General features: G+C 51.1%; 1 protein-coding gene across 1 annotated transcript; it reads left to right on the top strand.

Annotated features, from left to right (window-relative positions):
• Positions 1-224: 224 nt before the first annotated feature.
• LOC307190404 (short transient receptor potential channel 2-like) lies at positions 225-20536 on the top strand (the record flags this gene model as incomplete). The annotated part of the gene is given in 18 exon segments (XM_079929569.1): positions 225-339; positions 2740-2881; positions 2883-3507; positions 5151-5310; positions 5313-5362; positions 6323-6418; positions 6420-6488; positions 7646-7820; positions 10772-10799; positions 10801-10961; positions 11051-11101; positions 11104-11194; positions 12218-12310; positions 15472-15664; positions 16224-16351; positions 16474-16552; positions 19099-19228; positions 20145-20536. Coding segments are annotated over 18 exon segments (2778 nt in total).
• Between the last annotated feature and the right edge of the window lie 274 nt (positions 20537-20810).

Below are 20810 nucleotides of genomic sequence, written 5' to 3'. Positions count from 1 at the left end.
CCAATTTCCCCCTTTGGAGAGCCAAAGAGAAGGGTCCCTAAACCGTCTACTTTCGCGACGCTCCCTCACTCTGGGCAACAGGAGTGAAGCGTGGAGACTAAGGACTACATTTCCTAGAATGCATGGAAGCTGACCCGGAAGTTTAACTTCCGCTCTCTCTAGAGGAGATTTGTAAGGAGTGAAGTATACATAAACCACCGAATGTATTTTCCTGGCAATAGCACATGCCTTCTTACCTAGGTGGGAGTCATTTCCGAAAACAGCGGCTTCTTGAGGCCCCAGAACGAATTCACGGACTTCGGGAGGCGGAAGAGTGGCGCTTTGGGTCAGAAGGCGGAGGTCAGAGAGCAGAATTGGCAGGATAATGGGTTTGTGGCCCAGGATCTGAGGCAGAGGTGGCTCTTCGAGGCCCATTATCCCGGGTGAGGGTCGTTGGGGTTGTCGATGGGGAGGGGAATGGACGAAAGGGAGGAAGGGTGACCATCAAGGAAGTGGACAGAACAGCGCATTCCGAGGAGCCGTGGAAGTAGCGGCTTAGGCTTCCGAAGCTGAGAGCTGAAGAGCCTTGAGGGACTTGCACGGCCCCCAACTGCTTCTTAGGCTCTCACGCCTCAGGATCCACTTCACACAGCTCCGTACTCTTTCCTATGCCCACACTTTGCGTCCCCAGCTCCTACCTTTACCCTCGTCCTGTACACCTTATTCACTATGCTGCACCCCGACTTATAGCTTCCTAACTCATTTCCAACCCCCTGCCTCCTAACCAGGACTGTCAACTTTTGAGCTTCAGGGAACATTCTCACAACTCCTTTCCCCAGTTCAACTCAGCTAATTCCATATTATCAAAGCATTCCTAATAATATTATCTATAAGGTAAGGTTAGTCACAGATATTTATTAGAGCTTACTAAGTGTCAGGCACTGTCCTTTGTATTTACATAAATTATTTTATTGAATCCTGTTTATTTTAATTTAAATTTTTTTTTATTTTCTTAGGTTGCTCTGGGTCTTAGTTGCAGCAGGCAGGCTCCTTGTTTGCAGCTTACGGGCTCCTTAGTTGTGGCATGCGAACTTTTAGTTGCAGCATGCGTGTGGGATCTAGTTCCCTGACCAGGGATGGAACCCGTGTCCCCTGCATTGGAAGGCAGATTCTTAACCACTGTGCCACCAGGGAAGTCCCCAAATCCTCTTTACAAAAATAAAATAAAATAAAAGTACTTCTGCATACTATCCAAGTTTATATGTGTAACAAATATCTTTCAGTCAGTCGTTTGTATTTTAACCTTGTGTTACTTTATTTTTCATATTTCCATCTTTGATCCATTTGAGTAAAATTTTAAAAATATGTTATGAGGTAGGGATCTGCTTTTACTTTTCTTCACATTGTGAACCGGTTTTCTTTATTTCTTTTTTTTTTTTACATCTTTGTTGGTGTATAATTGCTTTACAATGTTGTATTAGTTTCTGCTGTATAACAGTGAATCAGCTATATGTATACATATATCCCCATATCCCCTCCCTCTTCAGCCTCCCTCCCACCCTCCTTATCCCATCCCTCTAGGTGGGAACCAGTTTTCTGAACACCATTTATTACTTCATCTTTTTCTGGCAAAATCGTGCTCTATCTTACAGTCAACTTAACAGGTTGTAAATTCCCATTTATATGAGTCTGTTTCTGGAATCTATTTGCTTGTTTCTATAGACCATATGTTGAAACACTGTGATTTTGTAATTCTTTTCAGAGTTGTTCTCCACCTCTTTGATCCATCTTTTTAGAATTGTCTTAGCAATTTGTGGCCCTTTATTGGTTGATAACTTTGTGGTGATTGCCAGCAACTTCTGCTGGAATTCTGATTAGAATTATGTTGACTTAATAAACTACTTTCTTCTTTTCTTTTTTTTTTAATTTATTTTACTTATTTTTGGCTGCATTGGGTCTTCGTTGCTGCGTGGGGTTTCTCTAGTTGCAGTGAGCGGGGGCTACTCTTCGTTGCTGTGCGCAGGCTTCTCACTGCGGTGGCTTCTCTTGTTGCAGAGCACGGGCTCTAGGCGCGTGGGCTTCAGTAATTGTGGCACATGGGCTTGGTAGTTGTGACTCGCAGGCTCTAGAGTGCAGGCTCAGTAGTTGTGGCACACGGGCCCAGCTGCTCCGCGGCATGTGGGATCCTCCTGGACCGGGGCACGAACCCGTGTCCCCTGCGTCGGCAGGCGGACTCTCAACCACTGCGCCACCAGGGAAGCCCCTAATGTATAATTTAATTTCAGAGTAAAACAGATAAAAGTGGTAGCATTGTTATTTTCCTTAAAAGAGGGAAAGTATTTACTTACCTACATTCTCATATCCCACATTTGGGGGCTTTTGAAGAAGTAGAGATTCCAGAAATCCCAAAGCTACTAGTAATAATTTCTATCTGAGTTGAGAAGTAGCATGGAAAAGTAACTAGCAATACCATCTCCTCAGCCAGAATGCCTGGCTGCCCACCTCGTTAAGTGGTTTGGCATGTCTGTATGTCAGCTTCTTCTCCTGTTAAAGAGGGAATGATAGCTCCTACCTTACAGGGATATTTAAGAATTGAATGAGTTACTTACTTATGAAGGGTTTTGAAAACTACCTGTACTTAAGCACTACATAAGTGTTACCTAACAAAAATGGAAATTTGTGTTATTGTGTGTTTGGGATAGGAAGACTATAATGTTGCCTGGGTATAGAGGGTTAAGGGCTTGAAGGTGGAAGGGTGAGGGAGGCCCCAAGCAAAGGAGGTTGGAGACTCGGGGTCCCACCCTCTCTACTCCTTCATCCAGCCTCAGCCTAAGTGGACCGAGATCGTGAACAGAAAGCTGAAGTTCCCACCTCTGCTGCTGGGTGCCATTGGACCTGGTGTAGCAGCTGCTGGAGTTGCGGGTTGAGACCACAGATGGCGGGCCAGGCGGGCCCCTGCAGAATGTGGAGGAGGCTGAGGACCACTGCTGGAGGGAGGCGCTCAATCTGGCCATCCGCCTGGGCCACAAGGCCATCAGTGATGTGCTGTTGGCCAGTGTCAAGTTCGACTTCCGGCAGATCCACGAGGCCCTGCTGGTGGCTGTGGACACAAACCAGCCGGCAGTGGTGCGTCGCCTGCTGGCCTGGCTGGAATGGGAGAAGGGCCGCAAGGTGGACACCAGGTCTTTCTCACTGGCCTTCTTTGACTCATCAGTCGATGGCCCCCGCTTTGCCCCTGGTGTCACCTCCCTCACCCTGGCCTGCCAGAAGGACCTGTATGAGATCGCCCAGCTGCTCATGGACCAGGGCCACAGCATCGCCCGGCCCCACCCTGTCTCCGGTGCCTGCCTCGAGTGCAGCAACGCATGCTGCTGTGATCTGCTCCAGTTCTCCCTGTCCCGCATCAACACCTGTCATGGCATTGCCAGCTGTGCCCACCTCTCACTGGCCAGTGAGGACGCCATGCTGGCTGCCTTCCAGCTCAGCTGCGAGCTCAGGCGCCTTGCCCACAAGGAGCCTGAGTTTAAGGTTGGTTTCTGCTCCCTTCCCCTGCCCTTGGTGTCCCGTATCTGTCCTCCACCGGGGCGTGGTCGGGCCTGTGGTGGGTGTTCTGGGAAGAGGGAAACAACAGAAAGATGTTCTCAGGAAACCTCCATTCTGATGGGGAGCTGCAGAATTCCACCCTGAGGGGGATCTCATTCTAATTGCAGACAGCTGTCACTCTAGGGGTACCTAGCCTCATGGGGGTGGGACAGACCCTATCCTAGGTGTCTCCTGGGTCAGTCTGAGGGAGGAGAGAGAACATAGATAGGAAGGCAGCTGGACAGACTTAGAGATGACATTCAGTAGAACCTGTCCTTTCTGAATACCTACTGTGTGGTCCCACCTAGAGCATTGTGTGTTGGGGCCTCACGCTTGTGATCGCAGCAGGGAGAGAGAGGGCAGAGAGAGGCGGACAGGACTCCCAGGATGCTCAGCTTCATTCAGGGTCTCTGTGGATGGTACCAGAGGGCTTCTAAGGAGCAGAAAAGAGGTCAGGAAGCTACAGATGTTGTGTGCAGGGCAGACTCCTTGGAAGAAGTGGGATTAATCTTGGCTACACAACGAGGTGGTTTAACACAAGTGAAGAGGAGTAGGGAGGATATTTGAGGTAGGGATTCCGTCCAAGCAAAGACTCTCGGCTAGTAACAGTAGACATGGGATGAGTGCAGGAACCCTGTGCAGACAGAATGCGTGAAGGGGAGCCAGGGAGGCCTGGAGGCAGGGGCTGGTCAGGGGCTTTGAATTCACCAGTCCAGTTCCATCCATCACTCATCCACTGACATCCCCTCTGTGCCAGGCAGACTTGGTTCCCATGGTCAAGATTACCATTAGGTGGGGAAACAAATAAGGATATTAACAGAGTCCTAGGGCAGGATGTGACCTGTGCCAGACGAGCTCAGGGAAGAGCATGCTGCTTCTCCAGAGTTGTAGAAGGATCGGGGAATGAAGAGCCTCCACTTCACAGGTAGCAGGGAAGAGCAGCCCTTTCCAAAGGACCATCCCTCATCCTCGTAGCAGCCCACGGAAGGAGGCAGCAGGAATGATCATCCCCACTTTCCAGGCAAGGGGGCTGAGGCTTGGATAGGGGAAATACCTTACCCAGCGTGACACCACCTGAGGGACCATGCTGGGCCTCAGACCTAGCCTCCTAAAATCCTAGCCTGGATTCTCTCTGGTGTTAGGGCCCCAAGTAAAACTGAGGCTAGGACGGGTAAAGTGGAAACAAGAACTGCCCACTCGTGTCTGCAGCTCCTAAAACTACCAGCACGGGCTCTCATATAAGGTAGGTGCTCAACAAAGTAATTCAATTAACCCAAGAAGGCATGAAGAATAGGAGCGGAAGTGGGACAGGAATAGGGAGGAGGAAGTACAAGGGGTGGACAAAGGGAGGGGAGGGGTCTGAGTTGAAATGACTCAGCAATGAGGTAGATGCAGTGACAGAGAAGCAAAGTTGACCCAAGAAGTGCGTCGTTACAGCCAAGAGGATAGGTGGGGTGGAAGGGAAGAAAGGAATAGAGGATTCAGGGTGACACCAGCTGTGGGGAAGTGACGGCCGAGGGCAGAACAGAGTGGCCCAGACCCACTTTTGGGAGGGTGGTGGCAGGCGCACACGGACTTCCTCCCTACAGCCCGAGTACATTGCCCTGGAGTCGCTGAGCCAGGACTACGGCTTTGAACTGCTGGGCATGTGCCAGAACCAGAGCAAGGTCACTGCGGTGCTCAATGACTTGGGCGAGGACAGCAAGACTGAGCCCAAGGCCGAGGGTCTGGACCAGGCCTTTGAGGAAAGCATCCCAACCTGGCGATGCTGCGACTGGCCATCACCTACAACCAGAAGTGGGTCAGCTGGGCCCTACCCACCCCCTCCTCCCCCGCCCTGCCCTGACCCCTTGCCCTGCCACCTCTACGTAGTCCCTGCTCCAACCCTAAGCAAGTCCTTTCACTGCCCTCAGGACCCCTCTTAGATCTTCATTCTGAGCACCCTTGTATCTAGACCCTTGATTCTGTGGGTCTCCCACCTGCCCTTCTTACCTTCAGTCTAAGTCCCTAACCTCTCCCCAACCCTTGGAAGTCCCATTACCCACCCAGACCCCACCTTCAGAACAGACTTCTGGGTCTTACCCTCAGCTCAGCCTCTGGCCTGCTGAGTAGGTTTGGTGTGGTCTTTTTCTGTTGTTAGACTTCAGTATCTCACTCTATTCAGCAAGATTAGACTACATCTCTCAGGGCTTAAGGGTCAAGTGATTCCATGGTTCCCCATTGCACTAGACGCCTGTCCCCTAAGCCTAAGACGTGCTCTCCTTCTAGCCTACCCCCCCGCTTACTGCTCCCTCTCACCTACCCTAGATATCCTAGCCCACCAGGAGCTTAGCCAAAAACCTTCCTTCACAATGGCTCCCTAAGACACCAGAGCTCACTTTCCCTGCTCCTCCCTCCTCAAGACCATGAAGGCTGGTGCCTCACGTCTCTAAGAAGACAAGGAATCCTGCGGGTTCTGGGACTGGGTACCCAGTTGCACCCACCACTGCCTGACTTAGATTCAGGAATGCAGGATCTGGAGAGTCCAGGAAAATCTTTGAATTCAACTTCTTCATAGACTAGGAAACCAAGTCCCAAAGAGGGGTGGGGTCTGCCCAAGGTCACATGGCAAGTGGGTTGCCTCTCTTCTGAGCTGGCTGGCCTGGGAAAAAAAAAAACATGGTTCAACCTCTATGGCAGGGAAGTCAGTGCACCCAACTAGCTCCCCTTCCTCCTCCCTGGCTGGTGGCCACCCCCTCTCCTCACTCCCATCTCTGCTTAGTTTGTAGCACCCCCCATCTGCCAGCAGGTCCTGTCCTCCATCTGGCATGGGAGCCTGGCTGGCTGGCGTGGGAGCACCAGTATCTGGAAGCTCTTTGGTCGCCTTCCTCATCGTCCTCACCACGCCCTTCCTCTGCCTTGGCCACTGGCTGGCGCCCAAGTCCCGGGTAGTAAGAATAGAAGTAATGATAACTGTCATTTATTGAGCACTTGCTTTATGCCAGGCCCTGGGCCAGGCACTTTGGGAATGTTCCCATCAGGTAATTTGAGGTGGTCCTGGAAGGTAGGCATTGCACCTGGATTTTACAGTGGAGACACAAGGAACAGAATGCTCTTTTGTCCACAGTGAATAGCAGAGTCAGGATTGAAACTGAGGTCTCTCTGCCTCCAAAGCCTGAGTCGTATATACAGCCCTACAATCTCCTAAAGAGACTCTGCCCCAACCTACAGATTCTTTGGGAGCCCTTGTGGACCCAGATATTTCTATTCCTTCACCCAACAAATATTTCCTTGAGACCCTACTGTGAACCAGGCATCGTGCCTGGTGCTGGGGATATAATAAAGAGCAAGCCAGGTACCTGTAAATCAAGTGAGGAATAGGGTGAGCAGTGCTCCAGGAAGCAGAACAGCATGTCCATCAACGGCCCAGGGAGGGAGAATGCAAACTATTAGAGACTGAGAGGAACTCTGTGTAGCTAAAGCATAAGTGCAAATGGCGAGTGGTAGGAAGTAAGCAGGGGCCCGGGTCCCACAGAGCCTTATGCAATGATGGGAGCCACTGGAAGGCTGTAATGAGGTGAGAGATCCTATTAGTTTTGTGTTTTAGAAAGCTCTCTCTCCTAGTGGTGTAAAGGATGGATTGGGGGAGGGGCGGGAGTTAGGGAGACTGTCAGAGTGTATGAGAGAGAGGATGCAGAGATGCCTTTAAGCTTCCTGGTCTGGGTGGCCAGGACGTTTTCTAAGATGGGGAAACAGGAGGAAGAGGAGAAGGAACAAGTTTGGGATCAAAAGTGATGAATTTCTTTTTAACATGGTTGTGATTGAAGAGCCTGTGGGACCCCCCAGGGAAAGTTACTTTATCTCTGTGATCCTCAGTTCCTTAGCTAAAAAATGGGAATAACGATACCCACCTCATACGGTTGTGAAGGAAAAAATAGATACGAAAGGGGAAGGCCTAATATACAGTACATTCTTCATAAATGTCTGAATAAGTGAGTGAATGAGAGGAGGAGACATGTGGGGGCTGAGCATCCCGGAAGTTATCCAGGGTGGGGAGAGATTTGAACAGGACTCTGAGAGCCCTGCTCTCCTTCCTTCCCCCAAGCTGGGCTGCCTGATGAAGATCCCGGTGCTGAAGTTCCTGCTGCACTCGGCCTCCTATCTGTGGTTCCGCATCTTCCTGCTGGGAGAGTCCCTGGTCATGGAAACACAGCTGAGTACCTTCCGAGGCCGCAGCCACAGTGTCTGGGAGACTTCACTACACATGGTTTGGGTTGCAGGTACATGTGTGGGGCCTTTTATTTGTGGCAGACCCCCTTGGGGGCCCCCTCACTTTTCTTCACAGTAAGCACCCCCGTGGAGGGGGGCTGCCCCTGTAGATTCTCCCTGAACACATAACCAGACCCCTCCGGGCTCTGGTCCACCAAGGGTTTCCTCTTCACCTCTAATCAGGGGACCTAGCCCTGTGATAGACCCCCTGAGCAAGGACCCCATTCTTCCCCTACCCTGGCACCAGTCGCTACCCATTCTGGATGTTCATATCCTCCCACAAATAAGACACTGGTCCACTGTGTCCGGTGGGAGATTACCTTGGTGTAATGGTAGCCAGCAAGTACACCACCAGGCAATCTATCACGAAGGTCATGGAACAGAAAGGCTCACAGACCAAATTAAGTTGCTTGAATCATACAGTTTATTAAACCCATAAATGGTGTACTTATGATGGTGGTGTTTCGAGGACCAGAGTTGAGGTTTGAGCAGAGGATACAACAGCTGGAAGCAGACTGGCCCCAACACTTGATTGGAGGAGAAACACAGGGGCAAGTATGTCTGACCACAGCTGTAGCTTACTAATCATCCTGGTGAACAGCTGTGACTTTTCTTCGCAATTTTTGGGCAGAGGACATGTGAGGCCAGATTGGGTATCACCAGTGGGGAGCTGATTTAAGATCTGATGAATCCTAAGGGCCTCATCTGCCTTGTGTATATTCAGCGTATTATTAATATTTAGTGTCTACCCTAAATATTCTACATATATTCACACACATATGCTCTACTTGCTTTATTTGTCCAACATGTCACCCAGATAACTAACTTATATATGCTTAATGCATAAGTTCCAGCCATTCCATTGGTGTTCTTTGCTTCTATAGCAGAATTGAGTATTCTCAAACAATTCAGCAAATGCAGTTGACAGTAACCTCCAGGGCTCTACCGAGCATTTGGCTGGTCAGCCCAGCAGCTGGACTGGGGGTCCCTTCCTCATCTGTCTTCCCTTTACTTGTCTCTAGCTTAGTTAGCAAACTCCCAAGACACCAGTAGACTAAGTCTGCTACTCTACCCTGTACCAAGCCAGTCAGTAAGGCCTGAAAGACTATTTGGCCAAGAAACTCTGGGGAAGAAAACAAGAGCCATGCAAGAGGAAAAGTTTCTCATGCACTTACTTACTAAACATTATTGACCTGTATTGGGTGCAGATGAAACCAATACAGTTCCTGCCCACGGGGGAAGAAGTCTTAAGAAACAACACTCCGGGCTTCCCTGGTGGCACAGTGGTTAAGAATCTGCCTGCCAATGCAGGGGACACGGGTTCAACCCCTGGTCTGGGAAGATCCCACATGCTGCGGAGCAACTAAGCCCGTGCGCCACAACTACTGAGCCTGCACTCTAGAGCCCGCGAGCCACAACTACTGAAGCCCGCACGCCTAGAGCCCGTGCTCCTCAACAAGAGAAGCCACTGCAATGAGAAGCCCGCGCACCGCAATGAAGAGTAGCCCCTGCTCGCCGCAACTAGAGAAAGCCCACGCACAGCCGTGAAGACCCAACACAGCCAAAGCTAAATAAAATAAAATAAAATAAAATAATAAATAAATAAAAGAACACTCCTTGTTTCTTCATGCAATAAACACTTGCTGCTGCCCTACTGTGAGTGAAGCCCTGAGAACACACAGATAAACTAAATAGGGTTCCTTCTACACATCCAACGTATTTAAATAAGCATCCACCCCCTGCTGCCGTGGGAATGGATGCAGTTCTCACCTCGCCTGCACTGCTTGTCTCCAGGCCCGCGCACGTTCTCTTTCCCCACAGCCCTCTCCCTGCCCGTGCTGCCCCTTCACCTGGCCGGCTCCTACTCCTCCATCAGGTCTCAGTTCAGTCGTCACTTTCTGGGAGAAGTGAAGCTTTCCCTGGTCCCCAAATCAGGGTGAGGATCTGTTCCTAAACATTCTCACAACAGCCTCTGTTCCCCTCCTTTCCACCTTAACAGTTACCACACTGGCTTGTAACGACTTGGCTACTTGCCCGCCTCCCTCACTAGATTATGAACCCGGGGAGGCCAGGGACTGTATTTGTCTTATTCACCACAGGATCCCACTGGCACATGGTAGGAGCTTAATCAGTTTTTATTCAATAGTAACTACTGGGCCTTGTTCTGGGCACCAGGGACAAGGAGGTGAATAGGCCATGGTCCCTGCCCTTGAGGGGTTCAAAGTTCAGGGGAGGGGACGGGGGGCGGACCCAGGAAGAGACATCCTGCAGTGCCCCACAGCGATGGTATCACAGAGGTCTGGAGAGAGCTGTGAGAACTCACTCCCCCGGTTAGGGAAGGCTTCACAGAGGAGGTAAGATTTGTCCTGGGCCACAAAGGCGAGCCTGCCTTCAAAAGGGTGTGGAAGGGCTTTCTAGGTGGACAGAACCATGAGTAAAAAAGCGCATGCTTGTATCCAGGGAACGGAGAAGGGTATGACATGGCAGGGTCACCTGGCTAATGGGGTCCAGCTCCCGAGACCCTCCATCCCCAGGTCAGGCCCTGGGCCCCGGGCTGATAAGGAGCAGGTTGATAATTTGGAGCCCCTTCAAATCAATATTCTTGAAATAGTTGTCCAATATATACTTGGTGGAGGGAAGGGGGAAGCAGATTTCGATCATTCCCTCCCAATAACCAGCTTCTCAAGGTGTTACTCACTTCTGAGTTTATCAGCCAACTGGGATCAGTGGCACAGGCTCCGTGGCAGCTGAGTCTGCATCAGCCAGAAGTTCTTTTTGCTTTCACGTAAGATCTCTGTACTTACGCAGACTAAACGTCTACATTTTATCCATTTCATGCCTTTCATATCTTAGTTCTCCCACCCCATGGATAGTTTACCCCTACAACCATACCTGCAACCCAGCTCTGACCTGGACGGAGGAGGCGCCTCACCCTGCCCTGGCTCCCTACCACCTCCTTCAGGCTTCCTGTGGTTTAAGTGTAAGGAACTGCATCGAGGGCCTGTGCAGTTACCTCCTGGACTGGTGGAGCATCCTGGACACGGTCGTCTTGTCCCTGTACCTGGCGGCCTTCGTGCTCCTGGCCGGGCTGGCCTACAGTCGCTGCCGGGATGCCCCGGACGGGGCTGCCTGCCACTACTTCACCTCGGCTGGTGAGTGCCTCCCAGCTCAGCCCTGAGTCCCCCAGTCCCCTCCCTTCCTTGGTTCTCGGCCACCCCCCAACCCCGTTCCACCTGCACAGAGCGGAGTGAGTGGCTCACGGAAGACCATGAGTTCCTGGCTGAGGTGCTCTTTGCTTCACCCGCCTGGCCTACGTCCTGCCGGCCCATGAGTCGCTGGGCGCCCTGCAGATTTCCGTTGGCAGGATGATCGACGACATGATCCGGTGCGTACTGCCCCTGCTCAGAGCATCTTCCCCTCCGATGGACCCCACTTGATCTCCTTCTGAAGCTCCCAGCTCTAGTTAGCACAGGGATTCTTATCCTGGGTTGCTTGTACAGGCTCCAGAGACCTCGGAAACCCTGAAACTAAAGGCAAATTTTCGGATGTAAATGTAAAGGTACATTTCTCTGCAGAGAGGGTCTATAACTTTCATCTAATTCTCAAAAAGGCCCATGACTCCAAAGATCAGGAACCACCAATAGCAGTAAGAGCCCTTGGCTGGCATTCCAGTCCCAGTTCCTTTGTTGTCTCCATGGCCCTCTCTGGGGCTCAGTTTTCCCATCTTTGTGGTGAGGCACTGGACTCAGGGGTCCCTTTGGATGGTTTCCACTGTACAACTGCTTTTGGAATTCATGGAATTATCTGGTCTTCCTGGTAATTATCATCTAATCATTTACAGCCTACCTGGCCTTTCACCCTAATCAGAGCCCATTTTTCGTGTCTGCTTCCCTGGGAAAACCCTGCCTGAGGTGGGACAGGCGTGGGTGCCCTTGATGGAAAAAGCCCTGGTTACATCTGTGAACATCTTCAGCTCAGCTCAGCTTGGAGAACTTGCCATCCCACCCCTGAGACTCTCCTAGCCTTCCGTGTTGCCAGCCAACTCAACTCACATGTGGCTTTAACTCCACTGGTGATAAATCCTGTCCAGTAGGACTCTGTGACTCTCCCTCATCCTTGTACCACATCTCAGCATCTCGGTCCCTCCCTGGGAGCCTGACCCATGCCCAGCTTTGACTGTTTCAACCCAGAATCCTTTATTCTGGAGGGAGAGCTTCTGCTTCAGCACCCTTTAAATCCCTTCTCATTTCCCACCCCTTAATTTCTCTCTTCTTAATAATAACCACACTGAATCCTTGTCAAGTAGAGGCTGAGACTGGGAGCCATCACCCCCATCTCTCTTCCCAGAGCCTGACTTCTCCCAGGGAAGAGACCTGCTCTGACCCTCCCCCATCCCACCCCCTGCCAGGTTCATGTTCATTCTCACGATTATCCTGACCACCTTCCTCTGCGGCCTCAACAACATCTGTGTGCCTTACCAGGAGACAGAGCAGCTGGGCAAGTACTCAGCGGCAGAGGCAGGATGGGCAGGTGGGATTCTGGGACCGTGAACTTGGAGCTTAGTAATCACCTCTTCCTCATGATCAGATTCAACTTAAGCAATTTTGGCAAGAACGCAACCTAACTGATGATGTGTACTTTCCATCATATCACATCAGGAGGCTCACAATGTCAGTTTAGCCCATTGGTGAGGCCCATTGGTCTAGCAAACCTCTCCATTGAAAAGGAGATACCCTTGTGGTAATGAAGAGAGATGCTGAGACTGTGTGCCTAGACCACTTTCTTGCAACTTTGCTCTGAGTGGATTTATCATCCAGAAATGATTTTTGTTTAATTAATTAATTTTTGCCTGCGTTGGGTGTTCATTGTGGCACGCAGGCTTCTCATTGCAGTGGCTTCTCTTGTTGCAGGGCTCAGGCTCTAGGTGCGTGGGCTTCAGTAGCTGTGGCTCACAGGCTCTGTAGTTGTGGCGCACAGGCTTAGTTGCTCTGCGGCATGTGGGATCTTCCTGGACCAGGAATCGAACCCACGTGCCCTGCACTGGCAGACAGACTCTTAACCACTGCGCCACCAGGGAAGTCCCTTTACAGATGATTTTTACCTGCATCAGTTATTATAACAGTGGTTTCAAGATGCTGATTTTCTATTGCTGTCATTCCCTGTACATTTCTTTGCTGGCATTCTGCCATAAAGAAATGCTTCCTTCTCCACTCTTTTTGAATATCACTATGGATTCAAAGATTTTTTAAAAATATAATAATCCATTACAATCATTATTCTTTTTTTGTTAAGTAATTAATTAATTTGTTTTTATATTTGGCTGTGTTGGGTCTTCGTTGCTGTGCGCGGACTTTCCCCAGTTGCGGTGACTGGGGGCTACTCTTCGTTGCAGTGTGCAGACCTTTCATTGTCGTGGCTTCTCTTGTTGCAGAGCACGGGCTCTAGGCGTGCGGGCTTCAGTAGTTGTGGCATGAGGGCTCAGTAGTTGTGGCTCGCGGGCTCAGTAGTTGTGGCTCGCAGGCTCTAGAGCTCAGGCTCAGTAGTTGTGGCACATGGGCTTAGTTGCTCTGCGGCATGTGGGATCTTCCCAGGCCAGGGTTTGAACCCGTGTCCCCTGCGTTGGCAGGCGGATTCTTAACCACTGTGCCGCCAGGGAAGCCCCATTATTCTTTTTGATACTCAGTTCTCCCTAAATATGGCCAATAACTAATTCCTTGTTCATTCACTCATTCATTGTTCACTCATTCATTCATTCATTCACTCACTTTTTAAATTCATTCACTTTCTTAGTCATTCATTCATTGCTGTTTGAGTTCACACCCATTTATGACACCTTCTTTGTAGTAGGTCCTGTCCCTGGCACTGGAAGCACAGACAGAAGTGAACCAGACTCTGTCTCCTGGAGAAGATAGCCACATGCACAAATAAGCTCAGTTTGAGATGATGAGTGATGTGAGGAAGGAGGGCTTATGCTGAGGGTAACCAGAAGGGAAAGCCCCTTCCTCTGTCTTGATGATCAGGGAAGACTTCATAGAGAAGGGAACTCTGGACTCCACCTACAAAGGTTGTAAACTTCAGAGAAGGTACAGAGCATTCTGGGCAGAAGGGGGCACATACTAAGGCAAGGAGGTATGTTTGGAGAATAGCAAGACTTCCTCCATGGTTGGTCCATAGAGGGGATTTTGAGAGGGGAGGCTGGAGAGGGTAGAGGGGCCAGGTCACGGAGCTCATGAAGGTCCTGCTGAGAAGCCTGGCTTGCCCAGCAGACCAGGGAGCTCCGGATGGCCTCCCAAGCAATCGTTCAATCATGAATTCTTCCTGAGTGCAACTACATGATGGTTTTATTGTTGAACCTGAAGGACCCATGGTTGGGCCTGTGGATGTTGGTCAAGTCTTTCTCATGGTTCCAAAGTAAATGGAGGCTTTATTCAGACCAATCCTCTTACCAAGAATCCTTGTTCCCATTCTGGCTTCAAGATGTTGAGGAAGTCTGCTGACACAGTTGAAATCATGAATCTTAGTGCCAGGGACAGGAACTAGTCCTTCCAGCCTGCTTCATGGGTCCTGGTGTCATTCCACGGCAGCACAGGCAGGCTGAGCCCCCCTGCTCATTTATGGGAGACAGCTAATTAAGTCAAAAGTATTTTTGCTAAAAACCTCAGGTACGTTGCATGGTGGGCATTTGGACTGAGAGTAGTCAGGAGCATTTAAAGTTTGACAAGCAGAAGTACAGCACATCAGATCAGCATTTAGAAAGAACACCTTCAGTGCAGTGTGGAGGATGGAAGGACGAGAGAGGGACTGGGGCCAGAGACCTGCTGTGGAGACTGTTGCAGTCATCTAGGCTTGAACTGAAGCAGCATGGGTGGCTGCTTCTGTGGTCCAGTCACCATCCTCTCTCATCCAGACCATGGCAACAGCTTCTTGACTGGTCTCTGTGCCCCCACCCTCTCATCTGCTTCTCTTCCACTCTCCTCACAGCAGCCAGTGTGATCTTATCAAAAGTAATTCAGGGGTCACCCCTCTGCTTAGAATTCCTCATAGCTTCCTAAGGCTCCTAGGCCATAGTGAGGATCTTTGTTTTTATCCTACAGGGCCCTGCATGACCTGGTTGGTCCCTGCTTCCCTCTCACGAGCTTCTCTCTCCTTTGCCCTCTGAGACGAGCTATGCTGGCCGTCTCTCAGTTCCTCAAATGCCTCCCAGACTCCCCTACCTTGGGCACGCTTCACATCTCCTTCCCTTCCCCCTGGTTGATTCCCTCAGCCTTCAGAGCTCAGCTTGAATGTTTTTTGAGGAAGTTTTCCCCAGCTCCCAGACTAGGCCATAACATCCTGTGCTGCTGCTTCATAGCACTTGCCACAATTTAGGGATGTTTGTAGAGTTGGTGTCCATCTCACCCCCGCTCCCCACCCAGAACATAACGTCCTTGAAGACACGGACTGTGCTTGTCTTGTTCACGGCTGTATCCTTAGCACCTGTTCCTGGCACTGCTATACGCTCAGTAAATTCTGGCGGGAGATCAGAAATGACAAGCGGTCCAACGGGCTTCGTGGAAGCACCGCGCCTTTGCCTGGGTCCTGAGGGCGAGGAGGAGTGGGTCTCGGTGGTGCTCTGGCTCATCTCCCACCCCTCACATCCTACTCTTCAGCCCCCCATGCCAGTTTCAACGAGACCTTCCAGTTTCTGTTCTGGACGATGTTCGGCACGGAGGAGCACAGTGTGGTTGACATGCCCCAGTTTCTGGTGCTGGAACTGGTGGGCCAGGCCCTCTACGGTATCTTTACCATCGTCCTGGTCATTGCGCCGCTCAACATGCTCATTGCCATGATCACCAGCTCCTTCCAGGAGACTGAGGTGCATGAACTGAGGGTGGCTCAGGCCAGAGGGAAGAAGAGAGAAAGGAATGGAGAGGAATAGCATGCAAGGAGTGGAGACATTTGGGTTCCGGCTCTGCCTCCACTACTGCCTTGTTTTGTGACTGGGGACAAGTTTTCCTCTCTAGGCCTCACTTTCCTCATCTGTAGATTGAGGGTCTTAATGATGTTATTATTTTCTCCAGATACAAGTCTAGTGCTCTTTCCACCTTATGATGGGGAGGAAGGATGTGTTGTGGAAAAGTAGGTGGGAATGTGAGAAGGGAGAGGGAAGGAGATGGATGGGTTAGGGTTTGTGGCTGGAGAATAGTCCGGATGGAACTGGATGTCAGAAGCATGAAAGGTGGTGGGGAGGAAGAGGGGAAGGGGGGTACAGGCAGGGGAAATGTGGGTGATAGGTGGAGGTGCAGATAAGAATGGGGAGAAGAAAGAGGTTGGAGAAGAGACATGAGGGCTGGGGGGAAATGGGGCAGACTGAGTGGGCAGGAGGGCTAGGCACCAAAGTGGTCCTTGCAGAGCCCCTGCCTCCTGGCCCCCAGGACGCTGCTGACGTGGAGTGGAAGTTTGCTTGCTCCAAGCTCTACCTGTCCTACTTCCGAGAGGGCCTGACGCTGCCCGTGCCCTTCAGCATCCTGCCCTCCCCCAAGGCTACCTTCTACCTTCTCAGGTGATGACCTCAGAGCTCTCACTCCCAACCCCTCAGCACTCAGCACCCCTATCCCAGCTCCTGCCCCATTAGCCTAGACCCTGTCCTCTAACTACCCCCCTCCCTTCACCTCAATTTCTCAGGAGAATTTTCCTCTTCATTTGCTGTTGCGGCTCCTACTGCAAAACCAAGAAGCCAGCCTCTCCCCCAATCCCCACCTTTGTGAGCACCTCCTCTGCCTGCTGTGGGTCTTCCTCACACCGGGTCTTCAGCTGTATTGCCTATACCGTCCATTTGTCTGAACACCCCTGGCTTGTCTGTCTTTCCTTGTATGTTTCCCAGAAAGCCTGCTCCCAATTCCTGCTCTCTCCTATGGCTTGCCTTTACCTCCTCCTGGCTTTGGCCATTTCCTAAATTTCCAATCCTGTGTCACCCAGCTCGAACAGAAGTTCATGCCACCCTCCTCCCAAGCTGCCAATACCCCATAAGCTTTAGGCAAAACTTTTTGCCCTAAACTGGGTCAAGGTATCGTTGAACGTTTTTCAAAGTAACGTGTTAAGAAGCCAAGGGGAGAATGCCCCACAAACTGGAAATTAGAAGGTGGCTGAGGCCTGAGAGAGGAGGGCAGGCCTCCAAGGCACTAACTTACCTCTCATTATCTGCTCCCTAACTCAGTCTGGCTTGGCATGGGACCCCTTGCTAATTCAGATAGCATTACTGCCAGGTCTGTAGGGGGTCCTATCTGTTCCCCTTAAAACATGTTACCTGAGGGTCTCTCTAAGACAGGGCCTCCAGGTCAGCTCTGCGAGGCCACAGGCCAACTCTGAAGCTCTGAGGCCCCTGGATCCCCAGGTGAGGAAGGCCTTCCCTTATCTGATTGGTCAACAGTTTGTTTAACAAACACTTATCAAAGCACACCAATTCTGGAAATAAAGATATGCAGGATGGTGGTCCTTTGAGGTGCTGACAGTCTAGAGCATCAGAAGGAAATGGACTATAATTGTGCATGATGACAAACCTATGATAGAAAGAAGCACAGGGGGCTATTGGAGCAGGGACGAGAGGCCCCAGACCCAGCCTCAGGGGTCAGGGAGCTTCCCGGAGACCTTGAGGGCAGAGTAGAATCCTGAAGGATGAACAAGAGGTTGATGGACAGGTACGGTGGAGAAGGGAGTTCTAGGCACAGGAAACAGCATGTGCAAAAGCATGGAGAAAACATGACATTTACAAGAAACTAAATGCCAGGGGTTCCCAGTTCCCACCATCCTGGCTGCAGGCTATCCTGCATGGTACCTCTTACACCCTAATGGATCTCAAACTCCACATTCTGGAACTATCACCCTTTCACCCTGACCACTTCCTGGCCCTGTCCAGGTTGCCAGGTGATGCATATTTGCAGACCCCATGTCAGGGCTGCTTCCCCTCTAGGGTGCAACTCAGCATCTTCACCTGAAATTGTATTCAGTTCTCTGGGCCTGTGCTGGGAGTCACTGAGTCCTGATGGATCCCACTATACCAGCCAGCTGGGGGTCTCCCCCATCCTCCACTGAACCCCCAGTGAGGTTCCACCCCTCCTCCAGCTGCCCCCCACCTCACTAGCCTGCTCTTTGGTGACCCCATCAGGTGTCTCCTCCCACCTACCCTGCACCTTAGGAAATGGCTTTTCCAAAGCTCTTAGTCCTTATTTTATACAAGAAATATGCTTTATATACTCTGCAGCTGAAAAGACCCATCGTTCTCTCTCATGCTTCTGCTGTACCATCTCTGTCAATCCTGTCTCTCCTTTTAAAATATTTAAGAAAAGGCTTTGCTTTTTTACATTATAAAAGTAAATAGGCTAGGGACTTCCCTGGTGGTCCAGTGGTTAAGACTCTGCACTTCCACTGCAGAGGACATGGGTTTGATCCCTGGCCAGGGAAGTAAGATCCCACAGGCCACACGGTGAGGCCAAAAAATAGAAAAAAAAAAAGTAAATAGGCTAACCATAAAATATTTAGAGAGCTAAATAAATACAGATAAATAAAAATAATTATTTCCTAAGCATTTAGAGATCCTCTACTCCATGCCAGGGAAGTACCAGCCTGGGAAGTAGGCCTTATCACCATCTCCACTTTAAATCTGGAGACCTTCAGCCTGAAGAAGTTGAGCAGCTTGCTCGAGGCACACAGCGGCGAAGTGACCGAGCTGGGATTTGAGCCTGTCTTCTGAGTCCAGCACTTTGCCTACTTCACCTCTGCTCTCTCTCTCCTTTATCTGCCCCCAGATGCCCGACTTGCCCTCCTGGTACTGTCCTGAGGCCTAAAACTGGACCCAGAACTAATCATTCTAATTTGCATGATGATTTCCATCTCACATGCATGAGCTGGTCCAAGGAGATGCCTCCCCACATTCCCTAGTCCCCCCTCTGCGGAATTTGAAGGACAGGGTTAACCTGCACTAACTCAACTCAAGAAAACCAAGGTTGAGTTGGTGGCAGGAGAGAGCTCAACTCTGCCTTGCTCAGCATTTCTCTCTACCCACACTCTGCTTCTCCTCCTAACCCTCACCCACCTCCCACCCTGGTTCTCTTGCACTCAGCCATTCCACCCCTTCTGGCCTCCACCCAGACTACCTTCCAGGTCTGCATGAGGGTCTAGATGTGTGGCCTTCAGGGATAGAAAAGTTTGCACAGACTTTGCCTCCATCTTTATTGCCTGGGGGAGGATGCAGTGACTAGAGAAAAGCTGGGGGTGAAGACTCTCTCTCGCCCTCCTGTCTTCCCATCCCAGGACAATCCTGGGGCAGGGGCAGGGCCTGGGGAGGAAGAGCGTGGATCCTACTGGCTTCATGTCATCAAGGCTCTGGTACAGCGCTACATAGAGACTGCGTGGCGGGAGTTTGAGGAGACCCGTCGGAAAAGTTAGTTGCTCCCCTCCAGGCCTTCCCCATTCCTGTCCCTTGCTCAGCTGGAACACCCAGCCTCACACCCCTTCAACCAGCCTGCAGTTCTCTATGTGGCCCCCCTCCGACCCACCCTTGGAAGCCAAAACCTGCCCAGATCGTGTGGGCCCTTGCACTCAATTACCCTCGTACCTGTTTAGACATTTATTACACTCACTTGATTTAATCCTTCATTCCCACCTTCATTCTTGTGTTCATTTATTCTCTCATTCACTCCCTTTCCCATTCACTCATTCACCTTATTCATCATTCATTCATTCACTCATTCAACCAGGGTTCATTGCTAGGTCCCCTTTGTTCCCAGCAGGGACACACAGGAAGCTTTCAGTCTGCTGAGGAAGAGAAACCATCTCGCTAGGCAGAAAGTGCTTAGAAAAAGAGACACAAATTGCAGTGGGAGCCCAAAGAAAAGAAAGAGTCTATCATTTTGAGAGGCTCATGGGAAGGTAGAAGGATAGAGTACCAGAAGCTGGAGAAAGAGGAGGTGGAATCAGAACTGGGCTCTGAGGGTGGGTATGAGCTGGACAGGTGTAGATGGGGAAGAAGGCAGAGGGGGCGGATGTACAAATCTCTACCCATTAGAAAATTTCCCATCCTATGACTCCTGACCCCTTCTCTGGTCCATAAGACTTTCCTTCTTGGTATCTTCTAGACTCACCACCACCCCAGCCCTGCTGATTCATCTGCGCCTGACTCGGCCTGCCCACCTGACCCACATGCCATAAGCCAGTCCCTCACTTCCTCCAGTTCTCCTGCCTAGGACCCCCGGCATAAATGTCCCCTGGGGTTGTGCTGAGGGTAGAAGTGGTCCAGGGCAGGCTCATCTTCTGAATGACCTCCCCGTCACTACTGCCACGCCCCACCCCTCCCCAAGACCTGGGCAACAGACTGACAGAGCTGACCAAGACAGTATCTCGACTGCAAAGCGAGGTAGCCGGTGTGCAGCGGACTCTGGTGGAGGGAAGGCTGCGCCGGCCACCAGACGGTGCCAGCATCCTCTGTCGCTCCATCAGCCGAGTGTGCAACAGCTTCCAGAACCTGGGCCCTCCCATCCCTGAGAACCCAGAGCTGACAGTGCCAGGGATTGTGGGGACCCAGGTGTCTTCAGAAACTGGGCTTCAGGACGCAGGCAGGGCCAGGACTCCAGCATCTGGAGAGTCTGGCCCCTCCTCCCCAGCTCACGTGCTAGGGCACAGGGAGCAAGAATCAGAGGGGGCTGGGGACGTGCCCCAGGAGGAAGACCTGGGAACCAAGGAGGGGTCCTGATGCAGTGGGAGGGTCCTGCCTTCTGGTGCTGAGTAGAACACCCCAGATGGGTGAGGGTGGGGCTCAGTAGGAGCCCGTGCTGCTTTCCTTGCCTCAATAAAGCCTCTGTTCTGGATGTCAGATGCCTCCAGAGTGTGTGAGAATCTCTGTCTCTTGATGTTTTGAGATCCCCAAGCCCAAAATGAACCCTGTGGGAGCAGGGCAGAGAGAAATGGCTTGCTCTGGGGTCCCAGATATCTGGGGCTTAGGATCCTACTTTGAGTTCCTTCAGATG

This window comes from Stenella coeruleoalba (assembly GCF_951394435.1).
Source record: "Stenella coeruleoalba genome assembly, chromosome: 8".
In the NCBI taxonomy this organism is placed as follows: domain Eukaryota; kingdom Metazoa; phylum Chordata; class Mammalia; order Artiodactyla; family Delphinidae; genus Stenella; species Stenella coeruleoalba.
The sequence above is the reverse complement of the archived record's forward strand: the minus strand, read 5'-3'. Positions and strand labels throughout refer to the sequence as shown.